A 19,053-nucleotide genomic window follows, 5' to 3' on the forward strand; every position below is an offset into this window, starting at 1 on the left:
GACTTTCCTCCTTCTGGAGGTCAGCTATGGGGTCATATATGTTTATAGTAACCCTGCCCTGAGCTGTGGCCCCAGCGTACAGGGGCCAATACGTCAATATCCTCTGTGTACAACCCCTCGGGGGTTCTCACCACTATGGCGGTGGACTTCCCTGCAATAGACGGCCATTGTTCTCAGTAGGACTGGGGTGCTGTGGAATGACGAAGGTCACATGGCGGCCCCCCGATATGCTCACCGTCTCGTCGATCTGAGCCGCCTCGCCGTAGATATTAGCCACAAGGACCGTGTTGCAATTCCCTCCTAAAATCCGGAAAATATATGGTTAGGAATGTGGGATATGAGCTGTACCTGGGATCTCCCCGCATTCCCTGCTTGTTCAGCGTCTTTGCATTTTGGGACATTTTATCTTTACACCAGATACCGGTGCAGGAAATGCTACCCCCTCCCCCCCCCCCCCCCCCCCAGGCATTATAGGAGCTCAGATACGCTGTCCACAAGCTTGCTGACTGTTTCCAATATCTACAGCAGGCATCCTCAAACTGCGGCCCTCCAGCTGTTGCAAGACTACAACTCCCAGCATGCCCGAACAGCCTACAGGTATCAGCAGGGCATTGTGGGAGTTGTAGTTTTACAACAGCTGTAGGGCCGCAGTTTGAGGATGCCTGATGACCTATAGTGTCCGGGATAGATAGTGTGGACCATATCTTATGTCCCTTTGTATTAGGCCTACCCGCCTATTTACGGGACACCACAGACCTACCTGAGGGTATAACCATAGAACCTGATACGTGGCTGGCTTCTGTGGATGTGGAAGCCTCACATGCAGCTATCCCCCATAACAAAGGTCTCGTGGCTGCCAAACACTTTCTGGACTCTAGATCAGGGAGGCTCAACCTGCGGCCCACCAGCTGTTGTAAAACTACAACTCCCACAATGCCCTGCTGTAGGCTGCTTGGGCATGCTGGGAGTTGTAGTTTTGCAACAGCTGGAGGGCCGCAGGTTGAGCATGCCTGCTCTAGATCAAACGAACTCGGAGAACTGAGTTATACTCGCACATAATCCCGATTCTGCCACCAGCTCAGGGGCACCACGATGGGTAGGCCCAGTGCACCAACCTACGCAAACCTGCCTCTGGGCTGGAGAGAGGGAGGACCTGTCTCAGTGGACCCGACAGATCTCACAGGTACAGGTCGACATCTCACAGACGGACTCCTCAGAGATTCGATTGCCTTCTTGGATATATCCATCAAAAGGGGTGAAAACCGTTCCATCAACACAACTTTAAATAGTCTTCACCCTAAACAGTTTTCACCCTAAACCCCTAAAAAGGGTTCTACCCTCCGATTCGGATCAAGGTGACTTTGCTCATGAAGCATTGGAACTCTTCAATCGCTTCAAGCAGAGAGGATACCCGGATTCCTGCCCCCGGGAGCCATGCTAACGCCGTTGACCGATCCTCACTATCCCAACTGAGGAGAAAGAACCCACAAGAAATGATCAGAGTTATAGGGACCTACGATTCGGAATCCCACCAGGTTCATGAAATACTCGGACGTTACTCAGTATCTGAGGAAAGGGATTTAGGGGTCATTATTTCAGAAGACTTAAAGGTAGGCAGACCATGTCATAGAGCAGCAGGAAATGCTAGCAGAATGCTTGGATGTATAGGGAGAGGCATTACCAGTAGAAAGAGGGAGGCGCTCATGCCGCTCTACAGAGCACTAGTGAGACCTCATTTGGAGTATTGTGCGCAGTACTGGAGGCCATATCTCCAGAAGGATATTGATACTTTGGAGAGAGTTCAGAGAAGAGCTACTAAACTGGTACATGGATTGCAGGATAAAACTTACCAGGAAAGATGAAAGGACCTTAACATGTAGAGCTTGGAAGAAAGACGAGACAGAGGGGAGATGAGAGAAACTGCTAAATACATAAAGGGAATCAACTCGGTAAAAGAGGAGAGAAGATTTAACAGAAGAAAAACTGCTACAAGAGGACATAGTGTTAAATTAGAGGGGCAAAGGTTTAAAAGTAACATCAGGAAGTATTACTTTACTGAGAGAGTAGTGGATGCATGGAATAGCCTTCCTGCAGAAGTGGTAGCTGCAAATACAGTGGAGGAGTTTAAGCATGCATGGGATAGGCATAAGGCCATCCTTCCTATAAGATAGGGCCAGGGGCTATCCATAGTATTTAGTATATTGGGCAGACTAGATGGGCCAAATGGTTCTTATCTGCCGACACATTCTCGGTTTCTATTATTGGTCCTTGCTAGAGGAGGACCCGGACCCGGAGCGGCTACTTCCAGATCCTCCAGCAATTACCTTTAGACGGGGATGAAGCTTAGGTGCTGCCGGCCCCACAGCCACCTCGAGACCCCCAGTGAGGAGATGTGGTCATCCAGCAGAAGGGCACATGTCCGGCATGTTCTTTCATTAGTACGGGGAATGCAAAAAGCTCAGAAAACAAAATATTTATGGCCCTGTGACACCAGGGGAGTCCTATACGTGGCCCAGCGAAACTGTGGACTTAAAGGGAACCCGACCTCCCTGAGGGCAGCATGAATTAGTGACAGGAATGCCGATGTCAGCGCTGCGTCACTCATGAGCTAAAAGTCAGTGGTTTCCGAGAACCAGCATCATAACCACTGCAGACTGGGCCTGGAAAAGAGTCAGATCCACCTGAGAAGAGTCCTGGTTATTATAATCTCCTGCCCCCCCCCCCCCCCCCCCCCATCTGCTGATGATTGGCAAGGAGAAAACTAGATAGAAGCCGGTCAGTCATCAGCGGGGGGGCGGGAAGAACCCGGACTCTTTTCCAGGCCCAGTCTGCAATGATTGTGATTAGGGAGGAGCGAATCGACTTCAGATGAAACATCCGAAGTCGATTCGCATAAAATTTCATTCTAATACTGTAGGGAACAGGAGCTAAGTCTCGCCAGTGGTACTAATGAACTTATGAAGTTATTGCGCGAAGTCTCACGATACTTCGCGAAGCAATAACTTCAGCTCATCGGAGCCAATACATTCTAATACTGTTCGGAGCTCCTGCTTTGTACAGTATTAGAACAAAATTTTATGCGAATCGACTTCGGATGTTTCATCTGAAGTCGATTCGCTCCTCCCTAATTGTGATGTTGGTTCTCAGCAACCACTTACTTTTAACTTTGAAACGACAGAGCGCTGCAGTCAACTCACCCGTCTCTACTTTATACTGCCGTTAGTGTGGGCAGCATGGAGTGGATGACAGGTTCCCTTTAAATATGTAGGAAAGGCCTGTAGAGAATAATCCTAGAACATATAGGCCCCTTTCACACGGGCGAAAATTCCGCGCGGGTGCAATGCGTGAGGTGAACGCATTGCACCCGCACTGAATCCGGACCCATTCATTTCTATGGGGCTGTGCACATGAGCGGTGATTTTCACGCATCACTTGTGCGTTGCGTGAAAATCGCAGCATGATCTATTTTGTGCGTTTTTCACGCAACGCAGGCCCCATAGAAGTGAATGGGGCTGCGTGAAAATCGCAAGCATCCGCAAGCACGTGTGGATGCTAGGAGACTATCGGGATGGAAACCCGATCATTATTATTTTCCCTTATAACATGGTTATAAGGGAAAATAATAGCATTCTGAATACAGAACGCATAGTACAATAGCGCTGGAGGGGTTAAAAAAATTAAAAATGATTTAACTCACCTTAATCCACTTGTTCGCACAGCCCGGCTTCTCTTCTGTCTTCTTTCTTCAGGACCTGGGTAAAGGACCTGTGATGACGTCACTGCGCCCGTCACATGATCCATCACCGTGGTAAAAGATCATGTGATGAGCGCAGTGATGTCAGCAAAGGTCCTTTACCCAGGTCCTGAAGACAGAAGACAGAAGAGAAGCCGGGCTGTGCGAACAAGTGGATTAAGGTGAGTTAAATTATTTTTAATTTTTTTTAACCCCTCCAGCCCTATTGTACTATGCAGTCTGTATTCAGAATGCTATTATTTTCCCTCATAACCATGTTATAAGGGGAAAAAATACAATCTACAGAACACCGATCCCAAGCCCGAACTTCTGTGAAGAAGTCTGGGTTCGGGTCTGGGTACCTCACGCGGGTGCAAAACGCATTACAATGTTTTGCACTCGCGTGGAAAAATCACGCATTTTCCAGCAACGCACCCGCATCTTATCCAGGCAAAAAACATGACGCCCGTGTGAAAGAGGCCATAGGGGATATTCGCAACAAACGGGAGAAACCACCAGCAAGATGTGGACGGACCCCGTAGGTAACACCATCTATCAGAGGGGGGGTTTGACAGAGTTCTGAAGCAAAAGGAGTCACAGTGGATTTATTCACTTAGGCTACATGCACACGAATGTTGTTTGTTTCTGTGTCCGTTCCGTTTTTTTTGCGGATAGGATGCGGACCCATTCATTTGAATGGGTCCGCGATCACGGATCGGATCCCCACGGAAGCACTACAGAGTGCATGCACTACTTTTTTGCGGTGCGGACCGTCGGATGCAGATCACGGACCCATTCAAGTGAATGGGTCCGCGATCCGCATGCGGCTGTCCCACGGTCTGTGCACAGGCACAGAGCCCTAACGTTCGTGTGCATGTAGCATAAGGCCTCTTTCACACGGACGTTTTTTTTTTTTTTTCATTTGCGGGCCGCTTTTTGCTTTCTGTATACGGAACCATTCATTTCAATGGTTCCGCAAAAAAAACGGAATGTATGCATTCTGTTTCTGTATTTCCGTTTTTCCGTTCCGTTGAAAGATAGAACATGTCCTACTATTGCTCGCAAATCACGTTCTGTGGCTCCATTCAAGTCAATGGGTCGGCAAAAAACACCCGAACACATACGGAATGTACTCTGTATGTCTTCCGTATCCGTTCCGTTTTTGCGGAACCATCCATTGAAAATTTTATGCTCAGACAAATTTTTTTCTTTGTACTATAATTACTGTATACTGTATATGCCTTATGTAAAAACGGAACGGAAACACAACAGAAATAAAAAAACGGAAAACGGACCGCAAAACACTGAAAAAGCCATACGGTCGTGTGAAAGAGGCCTAATACTGGGACTCCCTTGGGTTTAAATGAATGTATTGAATTTGCCTGACGTTGGGGGTGTTTTGTCTATTAACACATCTCTTTCTGTATAATTAGGCTCTAGCTTCAGCCCCGCCCCCCACTACCACCCCCTAACAAATTACCATATGCCGTTTTCTACTTTATTATCAATAACGGCATTTTCCTTTAAGTTTACGATATCCGTATCAAATACCTACCCACATCCATTATCTGACCTATATCTGTACGGCAACAATAACTCCGCCTCCTCTCATTTCCATAGGCCACAATGACACACCCACTTTTTGCGCGCCCCATGTGACTAGCGCAATCAAGCGCCTTAGCAATCTACATGACCTTTTGATGCGGACACACCTCAATCGCGTCATCACGTTGTACACGTGCGCGGCATGTGGGACGCCAATTTCTTAATAGCAGGTATAAATATGGCGCCACCCGACTCCTTACTACGTGCCATACCTGACAGGACGGACGCTGGACACCTCTACTCCCCGACCGGCCACGGGGCACGCACGTATCATAGCCAATAATCTGGATATGCCGAGTAGTGTTGAGCTCGAATATTCGAATAGCGAATATTAATCGTGAATATCGCAACTTCGCTAATATTTCGAATATAGTGCTATATCGAATATTCGTCACTTTTTAACATCTGAAAACATGATTCCTCCCTGCTTCTTTCTTGAGTCATTGACCCACAGGCCACTTAAGCGGCGAGGAATCATGACTTCATATGGAAAATAAATTACGAATATTCTGAAAAACGACTATATAGCAATATAGTGAATATATTCGTTATTTAGAATATTCGTCTTTTTTTTTTTTCCAATCTGTACTGTTATTCCACTTTTAGCATACTCCTCCCCGACAAGCGTCCCCGTCACCATGGGAACGCCTGTGGGTTAGAAAATACCATCGGATCTGAGTTTTCCCTGAGATCGTGAAAACTCAGATCCGATGGTATATTCTAATCCACAAGGGACGCTTGTCGGGGAGGAGTATGCGAACGACCGTACAGATTGGAAAAAAAAAGAAGAATATTCTAAATAACGAATATATTCGCTATATTGCTATAACTTTGTTTTTTAGAATATTCGTCATATTCTAAAACAATATATAGCAATATAGCGAATATTCGTAAAATACACATATTAGCCGTGGCCAACCAATAGGAAAGTTGCCTTATACAGTTAAAAGAAAATCGCAATTACGCGAATAATTAAATTGCATATTATGCGCGATAAATAGAATAATGCCGAATATTCGATTTCGACGAATATTCAATCGAATATTCGCGAAATTGAATATGGCTCCTCCCGCTCATCACTAATGCCTAGAAGATTATGCGCGGCTGCTCTCGGAGACTTGGGCGATCGTCCGTGACTGCAGTAGATGTCTTCTATCACACCGTGCTTGCCCTGTACTATGGCATTTGTGGAATATCTAGTATATGTATCGGGTACAGCTCTATCCAATAGTAGATGATAGGCCCCAGATGAGCCTTTATATGTATAAGGTGAAACGCGTTAGAACAGGGACAATATGGGACGATGACGACAAGTGACCGTTGTTGACATAGTACATCTCTCAGTAACATCTCGGACATACACACCAGTGATATAGAGGAGCGTCTGTCGTTTACTTTCCCTCAACCATATATATATATACACTGCTCCATCCCATACATGGAATTCTACATAGGATTGTGGCTAATTCTGGGCTCGTTAGTCCATGTCTTACATAGGATTGTGGCTAATTCTGGGCTCGTTAGTCCATGTCTTCTTTATGTTTTATATATTAGCACCTTTTACTATTTGATACGGTGGTGGTTATCTATCCTGTGTCAGGGCTATCCTATCAGGCGGGGCACTGAGTATAGGGGAATATATAGGGCCTGGTATTTTCCTTCTCGGCCGAGTCCTAATGGTGGGGCTCCGGGATTCTCCCACCTGTACAATGTAGAAATTTGGGGAAATGTTCCTGGAAGTGCTGCTATGAAAACCATAACTGTGATGCCACCAGGGGGTGAAACGCGGCATGGACCGCACCACGCTGCGAGGCGCACAGCAAAAAGGTCTGCAATGTCCTAATGCAATTTGTATTTCAATTCTTCACCCTTTTCAAGATCTATGCTAGCTGACAGTGAATAAGATCTTTCCTCTTTATCTTTAGAGACCTCATACTTCTCACAGTAGAGGGTTTGTCACAAATGTATCCAGTGTCGATAATCCCTTGTCAGCTAAACACATAAACAGCACAAATCTCTCTCATGTTTGTTACAATGTATCAGTGCAGGTAACATGTATCCATCTGGAGTCCCGGCTATTTAGCTCACAGAGTATGCGGGGGGGCTCTTCTTACTCTGGACTCTACATGCAGAGTATCGCAGCAGAGAAGCCATGATGTCAGGAATACTGTTCTACGTGATTCCTGAGCCTTTCTTCTGATGGTTTCCTCAACCCTTCTTACCTATGGAGTCCTTGAGGGCGTGGGTGAGTTTACTCTGCCTGAAAGGAACGTGGTCGCGGTGGTCGGCGAGGGCGATGACGGTCTGCTCCAGGAAGGACAGCGACTTGTTGATGTAAGTGGCTTCTTTCAGGACTTGTCCTGCAGACTGGGGAACAGAGAGAGTCACAAAAGGGGAAGCAAGAGGGGGCACCACTGAGCTGTATGAGTAATGGATGACAAGAGGGGGCGCCACTGAGCTGTATGAGTAATGGATGACAAGAGGGGGCGCCACTGAGCTGTATGAGTAATAGAGGACAAGAGGGGGCGCCACTGAGCTGTATGAGTAATGGATGACAAGAGGGGGCGCCACTGAGCTGTATGAGTAATAGAGGACAAGAGGGGGCGCCACTGAGCTGTATGAGTAATGGATGACAAGAGGGGGCGCCACTGAGCTGTATGAGTCATAGTGGACAAGAGGGGGCGCCACTGAGCTGTAAGAGTAATAGAGGACAAGAGGGGGCGCCACTGAGCTGTATGAGTAATAGAGGACAAGAGGGGGCGCCACTGAGCTGTATGAGTAATGGAGGACAAGAGGGGGCGCCACTGAGCTGTATGGGTAATAGAGGACAAGGGGGGGCGCCACTGAGCTGTATGAGTAATGGATGACAAGAGGGGGCGCCACTGAGCTGTATGAGTAATAGAGGACAAGAGGGGGCGCCACTGAGCTGTATGAGTAATGGATGACAAGAGGGGGCGCCACTGAGCTGTATGAGTAATGGATGACAAGAGGGGGCGCCACTGAGCTGTATGAGTCATAGTGGACAAGAGGGGGCGCCACTGAGCTGTATGAGTAATAGAGGACAAGAGGGGGCGCCACTGAGCTGTATGAGTAATGGATGACAAGAGGGGGCGCCACTGAGCTGTATGAGTAATAGAGGACAAGAGGGGGCGCCACTGAGCTGTATGAGTAATGGATGACAAGAGGGGGCGCCACTGAGCTGTATGAGTAATGGATGACAAGAGGGGGCGCCACTGAGCTGTATGAGTAATGGATGACAAGAGGGGGCGCCACTGAGCTGTATGAGTAATGGATGACAAGAGGGGGCGCCACTGAGCTGTATGAGTAATAGTGGACAAGAGGGGGCGCCACTGAGCTGTATGAGTAATGGATGACAAGAGGGGGCGCCACTGAGCTGTATGAGTAATGGATGACAAGAGGGGGCGCCACTGAGCTGTATGAGTAATAGAGGACAAGAGGGGGCGCCACTGAGCTGTATGGGTAATAGAGGACAAGGGGGGGCGCCACTGAGCTGTATGAGTAATAGAGGACAAGAGGGGGCGCCACTGAGCTGTATGAGTAATAGATGACAAGAGGGCGCCACTGAGCTGTATGAGTAATGGATGACAAGAGGGGGCGCCACTGAGCTGTATGAGTAATAGATGACAAGAGGGGGCGCCACTGAGCTGTATGAGTAATGGATGACAAGAGGGGGCGCCACTGAGCTGTATGAGTAATGGATGACAAGAGGGGGCGCCACTGAGCTGTATGAGTAATGGATGACAAGAGGGGGCGCCACTGAGCTGTATGAGTAATGGATGACAAGAGGGGGCGCCACTGAGCTGTATGAGTAATAGATGACAAGGGGGGGCGCCACTGAGCTGTATGAGTAATAGATGACAAGAGGGGGCGCCACTGAGCTGTATGAGTAATAGATGACAAGAGGGGGCGCCACTGAGCTGTATGAGTAATGGATGACAAGAGGGGGCGCCACTGAGCTGTATGAGTAATGGATGACAAGAGGGGGCGCCACTGAGCTGTATGAGTAATAGATGACAAGGGGGGGCGCCACTAAGCTGTATGAGTAATGGATGACAAGAGGGGGCCACTGAGCTGTATGAGTAATGGATGACAAGAGGGGGCGCCACTGAGCTGTATGGGTAATGGATGACAAGAGGGGGCGCCACTGAGCTGTATGAGTAATGGATGGCAGCACACGTTTGACTTGGCAGCGGAAGGACAGAAGTTACCGCTTTCATTCCCATTACTCTGAATAAATCTCTACCAATATATTACTGGGAACACAACAGTTAATGGGATTCATCCGTCTTGAAAAGACCTGCAATTTTCTAATAGACATTCTTGTGTTTCAGTTCCTCATGATTTTCAATATTTCCGCTTGTTGTCAGAGAATGGAAACATTCTCGTTTAAATCCAGAGGCTGAAAACCTTTCTTGACTTAATATTTCTCACTACTGAGGGTTTGTTACAATAGTATCCAGTCTTCGCAACTCCCTGGAGTCCAGACTGGCAAACTACCAGCACAGTTAAGAGGGTTGTGCTGCTTTAGCTCACAGAGGATTGTCTACACTGAAACAAACCCTCAGCTGTGAAAAGTATTGCACTTTTACCAGGCGTAAACAAGAAACTTCCCATTCATTGACAGCAATCAGAGATTCTGAAAATGCTTGGGAGATATCACGTGTCTGTGTTAGTTGCACATGATTTGGACAGGTTGTCTGTTGGTTGTAAAGAATGCTTCCATTCACTGACAGCAAGTAAAAATGTTGGAAATGAGCAAGACTTGAAACGCAAAGTATAGACGTTTTCATTACACAATGCCTGACAGATGTGGGGTTCGTCTCTGGAGAATGGGGGTCCTCCGTCCCACCTGGCGAGGCAGGGGGCTGGGCAGGTCCGCGCGTGCACAGCGGTTTCGTAATTGAAGCGCCATGCTCCAGATGGATGTAGGGTGGGGGTCAGGGCAGAGGAGGGACACACATCTATCAGACACTTCTGGCGCACCCTGCATTGGGAATAGCCCTTTAAGCTGCATCTTGGGTTGTGCGCTCCAATCATTCCCATGGGATCGCCGAAAATAGGCGAGCGCTCTGCTATTTCAGCCAGCTGCATAGAAGTGAATGGAGCGGTGGCCGCGCTTGTGCAGTAGGCTTCTCATTCATTTCAATGGGACTTCCGAAAATAGCCAATTGCGTCGTTTGTCTATTTTCGGCGCTCCCATAGGAATGAAGGCAGGACGGCCGCACACGTGGTAAGTGCAGTGACCCTCGGTGGCGTGTCCCCTAGCAGGGGGACCCACAGACGTGCACTCACCCCAGTTTTGCCGACTCTCTCCGAACCGGCCAGGTCCACCAGGTTAATTTTCACCACCGTGTATTTTGCGTTGGATAAAGTTCTGGAATGAGACTGGAGAACAAATAGTTAATTAACTGATTCACTGCCACAGTCCACTGTACAGGGATCCTATAGCGTACGGCCCTCTGATCACCAGGAAATATGTGGGGTCGATCATGGGCATGGATGGGATTATGAGTGGGGGTCCATGGGGCGTCCTGTGGGGACCCCTTATCTGTGAGGAGACGTAAGCGGCCACCTTGTTTTATGCTGGGACGTTACTAACCATAAGACATTATGTAAGAGCAGAAGTGTGACTGCAGCTCTGGAGGCAACTGGAGTGTAACACAAGCTGCGACAGCAAAATTGCAAATGCAGCTCTGGGTGAAACTAGAGTATAAGATGGGATGTAAGAGCAGCAATGTGAACAGCCTCCAACCTGCCAGTACAGCTGGAGATAGCAAATATAAGACCTGCTATAACAGCAGAAGTGTGCCTGCAGCTGTGGAGGGGACTGGAGTATAACATCTACTCACCTCTAGATGAATGGTAAAAATACAATGTGATCTGGAGGAGTTCTTGTTCAGGGTGTGTGACCCGATGATTCGGTTTGTCTCGCCCTGCAGGAGACAGAACGGCAATACAATGCGATCACATGACGCGTGAGGCACATACAGCAGCGTACGGCGCCCGAAAACAGTGATGTGTGAACGCAGCCAGAAACGCAAGCTAACACGCTGCAGATTACTGCCGCATCCGGTGAGCGGCTCCTGAGCTAAATGACCAGCCGTGTGAAGAGCGCCCCCTATAGGTGTCATGGCGTCTCACCTCAAACAGCAGGTTCAGGGCGTGCTCCTCGCCTGCAGCCTGATGGAGAGATAAGCCTTTGACAAACACCCCATGGGGGTCATCCACTATGGTCATCTGGGTGTCAGAGGCAGGGACGTCCGGCATGGAGGACAGGAGGTCGAGCAGCGTCTCATTGTAGATCTCCAGGTACGAGATCCTCACGGTGACAGTGCAGTCAGTCTGCTCAGCAATCTCTTTATATACCTGATGGATGTAAGAAGACAAGAGCGTGTGATGGCAAGGATAGAATGACCAACTTCTCCAATCACACCGAGAGCTGCATTCAGAAAGCACTACTACCTGCTGCAGAGCTCTGGATGTGACTGGAGTATAGGGCATGACGTGCCTCCGGATCAGGACAGGATTTACCTCCAGACCACAGACTACCCCGGCCCCGGGTCAGTACCTGCTGCAGAGCTCTGGGGATGATCCCGCGGTTCTTGTAGTTCTCGGTGGCCCCGGTGATGGTGTGCGTCTTCCCCGCTCCTGTCTGCCCGTAGCACATGATGGTACCTGGAGGAGAACAGCAAAGTCACTCACATCCTGCATCCGGGCAAAGAATAGTGGACATTAAAGGGTTAAAAAACGAATCCAACCTGACATCACATACATACTACTGTATACAGTATATACCGCGGGACACCAGTCACTGTATATACCGCCAGTCACTGTATACTGTATATAACACTGGACACCAGACACTGTATACTGTATATACTGCCCGTCACTGTATATCGTATAAACCGCCAGTCAACAGCCACTGTATACTGTAAATAGCACTGGACACCAGTCACTGTATATCGTATATACCGCCCGTCACTGTATATTGTATATACCACCAGTCACTGTATATCGTATTTACCGCCAGTCACTGTATATCGTATTTACCGCCCGTCACTGTATATTGTATATACCACCAGTCAACAGTCACTATATACACCGCCGGTCAGTGCATACTGTATATACCACTGGTTGCCAGTCACTGTTTATACCACTCACCATTATAGCCCTGTAACGCTTGTGACACAACGGACTTGGCCACCATGTCGTACACCGCGGCCTGTGTCGCATTGTGAAGAATCCCGTCCACTTTAAATGACCAATCATATCGCTTGTTATTGACGACTCCCAGCTTCTCGTCCTTCCGGAGGTGAACGTCTACGAGCTGCAGAAGAGACCGAACTGCTGTCAATTATAAGATGTTATAACGGTGACTGGAGACTCATCAATAATCATCATCCTCACCTTATTGTCCTCACCGAGACGGATAATTTCTTGAGCAAAATGAGGGGTCGGCCTAATGCGGACAAACACTCGCACATCACTACTGCCGGCGCTCATGTCTGTGCCCTGCAGAAAAGACGGCATGTAGGACATTACTTACCCTGAGCTACATCCTGTATTATACTCCAGAGCTGCACTCACTATTCTGCTGGTGCAGTCACTCTGTACATACATTACTTATCCTGTACTGATCCTGAGTTACATCCTGTATTATACTCCAGAGCTGCACTCACTATTCTGCTGGTGCAGTCACTCTGTACATACATTACTTATCCTGTACTGATCCTGAGTTACATCCTGTATTATACTCCAGAGCTGCACTCACTATTCTGCTGGTGGAGTCACTGTGTACATACATTACTTATCCTGTACTGATCCTGAGTTACATCCTGTATTATACTCCAGAGCTGCACGCACTATTCTGCTGGTGCAGTCACTGTGTACATACATTACTTATCCTGTACCGATCCTCAGTTACATCCCGTATTATACTCCAGAGCTGCACTCACTATTCTGCTGGTGCAGTCACTGTGTACATACATTACTTATCCTGTACTGATCCTGAGTTACATTCTGTATTATACTCCAGAGCTGCACTCACTATTCTGCTGGTACAGTCACTGTGTACATACATTACTTATCCTGTACTGATCCTGAGTTACCTCCTGTATTATATTCCAGAGCTGCACTCACTATTCTGCTGGTGCAGTCACTGTGTACATTACATTACTTATCCTGTACTGATCCTGAGTTACATCCTGTATTATACTCCAGAGCTGCACTCAGTATTCTGCTGGTGCAGTCACTGTGTATATACATTACATTAGCTATCCTGTAATGATCCTGAGTTACCTCCTGTATTATACTCCAGAGCTGCACTCACTATTCTGCTGGTGCAGTCACTGTGTACATACATTACTTATCCTGTACTGATCCTGAGTTACATCCTGTATTATACTCCAGAGCTGTACTCACTATTCTGCTGGTGCAGTCACTCTGTACATACATTTCTTATCCTGTACTGATCCTGAGTTACATCCTGTATTATACTCCAGAGCTGCACTCACTACTCTGCTGGTGCAGTCACTGTGTACATACATTACTTATCCTGTAATGATCCTGAGTTACCTCCTGTATTATACTCCAGAGCTGCACTCTCTATTCTGCTGGTGCAGTCACTGTGTACATACATTACTTATCCTGTAATGATCCTGAGTTACATCCTGTATTATACTCCAGAGCTGCACTCACTATTCTGCTGGTGCAGTCACTGTGTACATACATTACTTATCCTGTACTGATCCTGAGTTACATCCTGTATTATACTCCAGAGCTGCACTCACTATTCTGCTGGTGCAGTCACTGTGTACATACATTACTTATCCTGTAATGATCCTGAGTTACCTCCTGTATTATATTCCAGAGCTGCACTCACTATTCTGCTGGTGCAGTCACTGTGTACATACATTACTTATCCTGTACTGATCCTGAGTTACATCCTGTATTATACTCCAGATCTGCACTCACTATTCTGCTGGTGCAGTCACTGTACTTCCTGGGCCTCTGATACACTGCACTATTACACCCACCACTAGGGGGCAGGACTGTACATAATAACCTAAAGGGGTTGTATCAGCAAATAGCATTTCTCATGTAGATGCAGTTAAAGGGTTTCTACCACCAGATTTTGCGATTTTTCGCTGATTGACACCAGGGTCTGCACTACCTAACAGTGCTCTTGTATCACTATTACTATACACTAATGATACACTAGTGATACAAGAGCACGGTTAGGTAGTGCAGACAATGGTGATACAAGAGCACGGTTAGGTAGTGCAGACACTGGTGATACAAGAGCACGGTTAGGTAGTGCAGACACTGGTGATACAAGAGCAGTGTTAGGTAGTGCAGACACTGGTGATACAAGAGCACTGTTAGGTAGTGCAGACACTGGTGATACAAGAGCAGTGTTAGGTAGTGCAGACACTGGTGATACAAGAGCAGTGTTAGGTAGTGCAGACACTGGTGATACAAGAGCAGGGTTAGGTAGTGCAGACACTGGTGATACAAGAGCAGTGTTAGGTAGTGCAGACACTGGTGATACAAGAGCACTGTTAGGTAGTGCAGACACTAGTGATACAAGAGCACGGTTAGGTAGTGCAGACACTGGTGATACAAGAGCACGGTTAGGTAGTGCAGACACAGGTGATACAAGAGCACGGTTAGGTAGTGCAGACACTGGTGATACAAGAGCACTGTTAGGTAGGGCAGACACAGGTGATACAAGAGCACGGTTAGGTAGTGCAGACACTGGTGATACAAGAGCACTGTTAGGTAGTGCAGACACTGGTGATACAAGAGCAGTGTTAGGTAGTGCAGACACTGGTGATACAAGAGCACTGTTAGGTAGTGCAGACACTAGTGATACAAGAGCAGTGTTAGGTAGTGCAGACACTGGTGATACAAGAGCACTGTTAGGTAGTGCAGACACTGGTGATACAAGAGCACTGTTAGGTAGTGCAGACACTAGTGATACAAGAGCACTGTTAGGTAGTGCAGACACTGGTGATACAAGAGCACTGTTAGGTAGTGCAGACACTAGTGATACAAGAGCACTGTTAGGTAGTGCAGACAATGGTGATACAAGAGCACTGTTAGGTAGTGCAGACACTAGTGATACAAGAGCACGGTTAGGTAGTGCAGACAATGGTGATACAAGAGCACGGTTAGGTAGTGCAGACACTGGTGATACAAGAGCACGGTTAAGTAGTGCAGACACTAGTGATACAAGAGCACTGTTAGGTAGTGCAGACACTGGTGATACAAGAGCACTGTTAGGTAGTGCAGACACTGGTGATACAAGAGCACTGTTAGGTAGTGCAGACACTGGTGATACAAGAGCACGGTTAGGTAGTGCAGACACTGGTGATACAAGAGCAGGGTTAGGTAGTGCAGACACTGGTGATACAAGAGCAGTGTTAGGTAGTGCAGACACTGGTGATACAAGAGCAGTGTTAGGTAGTGCAGACACTGGTGATACAAGAGCAGTGTTAGGTAGTGCAGACACTGGTGATACAAGAGCAGTGTTAGGTAGTGCAGACACTGGTGATACAAGAGCAGTGTTAGGTAGTGCAGACACTGGTGATACAAGAGCAGTGTTAGGTAGTGCAGACACTGGTGATACAAGAGCACTGTTAGGTAGTGCAGACACTGGTGATACAAGAGCAGTGTTAGGTAGTGCAGACACTGGTAATACAAGAGCACTGTTAGGTAGTGCAGACACTGGTGATACAAGAGCACTGTTAGGTAGTGCAGACACAGGTGATACAAGAGCACGGTTAGGTAGTGCAGACACTGGTGATACAAGAGCACTGTTAGGTAGTGCAGACACTGGTGATACAAGAGCAGTGTTAGGTAGTGCAGACACTGGTGATACAAGAGCACTGTTAGGTAGTGCAGACACTAGTGATACAAGAGCAGTGTTAGGTAGTGCAGACACTGGTGATACAAGAGCACTGTTAGGTAGTGCAGACACTGGTGATACAAGAGCACTGTTAGGTAGTGCAGACACTAGTGATACAAGAGCACTGTTAGGTAGTGCAGACACTGGTGATACAAGAGCACTGTTAGGTAGTGCAGACACTGGTGATACAAGAGCACTGTTAGGTAGTGCAGACACTGGTGATACAAGAGCACGGTTAGGTAGTGCAGACACTGGTGATACAAGAGCAGGGTTAGGTAGTGCAGACACTGGTGATACAAGAGCAGTGTTAGGTAGTGCAGACACTGGTGATACAAGAGCAGTGTTAGGTAGTGCAGACACTGGTGATACAAGAGCAGTGTTAGGTAGTGCAGACACTGGTGATACAAGAGCAGTGTTAGGTAGTGCAGACACTGGTGATACAAGAGCAGTGTTAGGTAGTGCAGACACTGGTGATACAAGAGCAGTGTTAGGTAGTGCAGACACTGGTGATACAAGAGCACTGTTAGGTAGTGCAGACACTGGTGATACAAGAGCAGTGTTAGGTAGTGCAGACACTGGTAATACAAGAGCACTGTTAGGTAGTGCAGACACTGGTGATACAAGAGCACTGTTAGGTAGTGCAGACACAGGTGATACAAGAGCACGGTTAGGTAGTGCAGACACTGGTGATACAAGAGCACTGTTAGGTAGTGCAGACACTGGTGATACAAGAGCAGTGTTAGGTAGTGCAGACACTGGTGATACAAGAGCACTGTTAGGTAGTGCAGACACTAGTGATACAAGAGCAGTGTTAGGTAGTGCAGACACTGGTGATACAAGAGCACTGTTAGGTAGTGCAGACACTAGTGATACAAGAGCACTGTTAGGTAGTGCAGACAATGGTGATACAAGAGCACTGTTAGGTAGTGCAGACACAGGTGATACAAGAGCACGGTTAGGTAGTGCAGACACTGGTGATACAAGAGCACGGTTAGGTAGTGCAGACACTGGTGATACAAGAGCAGGGTTAGGTAGTGCAGACACTGGTGATACAAGAGCACGGTTAGGTAGTGCAGACACTGGTGATACAAGAGCAGGGTTAGGTAGTGCAGACACTGGTGATACAAGAGCAGTGTTAGGTAGTGCAGACACTGGTGATACAAGAGCAGTGTTAGGTAGTGCAGACACTGGTGATACAAGAGCAGTGTTAGGTAGTGCAGACACTGGTGATACAAGAGCAGTGTTAGGTAGTGCAGACACTGGTGATACAAGAGCAGTGTTAGGTAGTGCAGACACTGGTGATACAAGAGCAGTGTTAGGTAGTGCAGACACTGGTGATACAAGAGCAGTGTTAGGTAGTGCAGACACTGGTGATACAAGAGCACGGTTAGGTAGTGCAGACACTGGTGATACAAGAGCAGTGTTAGGTAGTGCAGACACTGGTGATACAAGAGCAGTGTTAGGTAGTGCAGACACTAGTGATACAAGAGCACGGTTAGGTAGTGCAGACACTGGTGATACAAGAGCACGGTTAGGTAGTGCAGACACTGGTGATACAAGAGCAGTGTTAGGTAGTGCAGACACTAGTGATACAAGAGCACGGTTAGGTAGTGCAGACACTGGTGATACAAGAGCACGGTTAGGTAGTGCAGACACAGGTGATACAAGAGCACGGTTGGGTAGTGCAGACACAGGTGATACAAGAGCACGGTTAGGTAGTGCAGACACTGGTGATACAAGAGCACTGTTAGGTAGTGCAGACACTGGTGATACAAGAGCAGTGTTAGGTAGTGCAGACACTAGTGATACAAGAGCACTGTTAGGTAGTGCAGACACTGGTGATACAAGAGCATGGTTAGGTAGTGCAGACACTGGTGATACAAGAGCACGGTTAGGTAGTGCAGACACTGGTGATACAAGAGCACGGTTAGGTAGTGCAGACACTGGTGATACAAGAGCACGGTTAGGTAGTGCAGACACTAGTGATACAAGAGCACTGTTAGGTAGTGCAGACACTGGTGATACAAGAGCACGGTTAGGTAGTGCAGACACTGGTGATACAAGAGCACGGTTAGGTAGTGCAGACACTGGTGATACAAGAGCACTGTTAGGTAGGGCAGACACTAGTGATACAAGAGCAGTGTTAGGTAGTGCAGACACTGGTGATACAAGAGCACGGTTAGGTAGTGCAGACACTGGTGATACAAGAGCACTGTTAGGTAGTGCAGACACTGGTGATACAAGAGCAGTGTTAGGTAGTGCAGACACTGGTGATACAAGAGCACTGTTAGGTAGTGCAGACACTAGTGATACAAGAGCACTGTTAGGTAGTGCAGACACTGGTGATACAAGAGCACTGTTAGGTAGGGCAGACACTAGTGATACAAGAGCAGTGTTAGGTAGTGCAGACACTGGTGATACAAGAGCACGGTTAGGTAGTGCAGACACAGGTGATACAAGAGCACGGTTGGGTAGTGCAGACACAGGTGATACAAGAGCACGGTTAGGTAGTGCAGACACTGGTGATACAAGAGCACTGTTAGGTAGTGCAGACACTGGTGATACAAGATCACTGTTAGGTAGTGCAGACACTGGTGATACAAGAGCACTGTTAGGTAGTGCAGACACTAGTGATACAAGAGCACTGTTAGGTAGTGCAGACACTAGTGATACAAGAGCAGTGTTAGGTAGTGCAGACACTAGTGATACAAGAGCACTGTTAGGTAGTGCAGACACTGGTGATACAAGAGCACTGTTAGGTAGTGCAGACACTGGTGATACAAGA

At 47.6% G+C, this 19,053-nt stretch overlaps 1 protein-coding gene across 3 annotated transcripts in view; it reads right to left on the reverse strand.

Moving 5' to 3' along the window:
• The window catches only part of KIF9 (kinesin family member 9), a 49,997-nt gene that overhangs the window by 17,127 nt on the left and 13,817 nt on the right, over positions 1-19,053 (reverse strand). For 2 of the 3 annotated variants that reach the window (XM_040431480.1, XM_040431479.1), the window contains exons 2-9: positions 12,767-12,875; positions 12,521-12,686; positions 11,928-12,034; positions 11,501-11,725; positions 11,209-11,292; positions 10,652-10,744; positions 7,561-7,705; positions 236-300 (exon numbers count right to left, since the gene is read on the reverse strand). In XM_040431480.1, the coding sequence (XP_040287414.1) occupies positions 236-300; positions 7,561-7,705; positions 10,652-10,744; positions 11,209-11,292; positions 11,501-11,725; positions 11,928-12,034; positions 12,521-12,686; positions 12,767-12,862 (981 nt within the window). In that variant the 5' untranslated portion in view covers positions 12,863-12,875. The remainder of the gene's footprint in view (positions 1-235; positions 301-7,560; positions 7,706-10,651; positions 10,745-11,208; positions 11,293-11,500; positions 11,726-11,927; positions 12,035-12,520; positions 12,687-12,766; positions 12,876-19,053) is intronic. The other variant, XM_040431477.1, reaches the window with a different exon arrangement.

The sequence above is a fragment of the Bufo bufo genome, chromosome 5 (assembly GCF_905171765.1).
Source record: "Bufo bufo chromosome 5, aBufBuf1.1, whole genome shotgun sequence".
NCBI classification, from domain to species: Eukaryota; Metazoa; Chordata; class Amphibia; order Anura; family Bufonidae; genus Bufo; species Bufo bufo.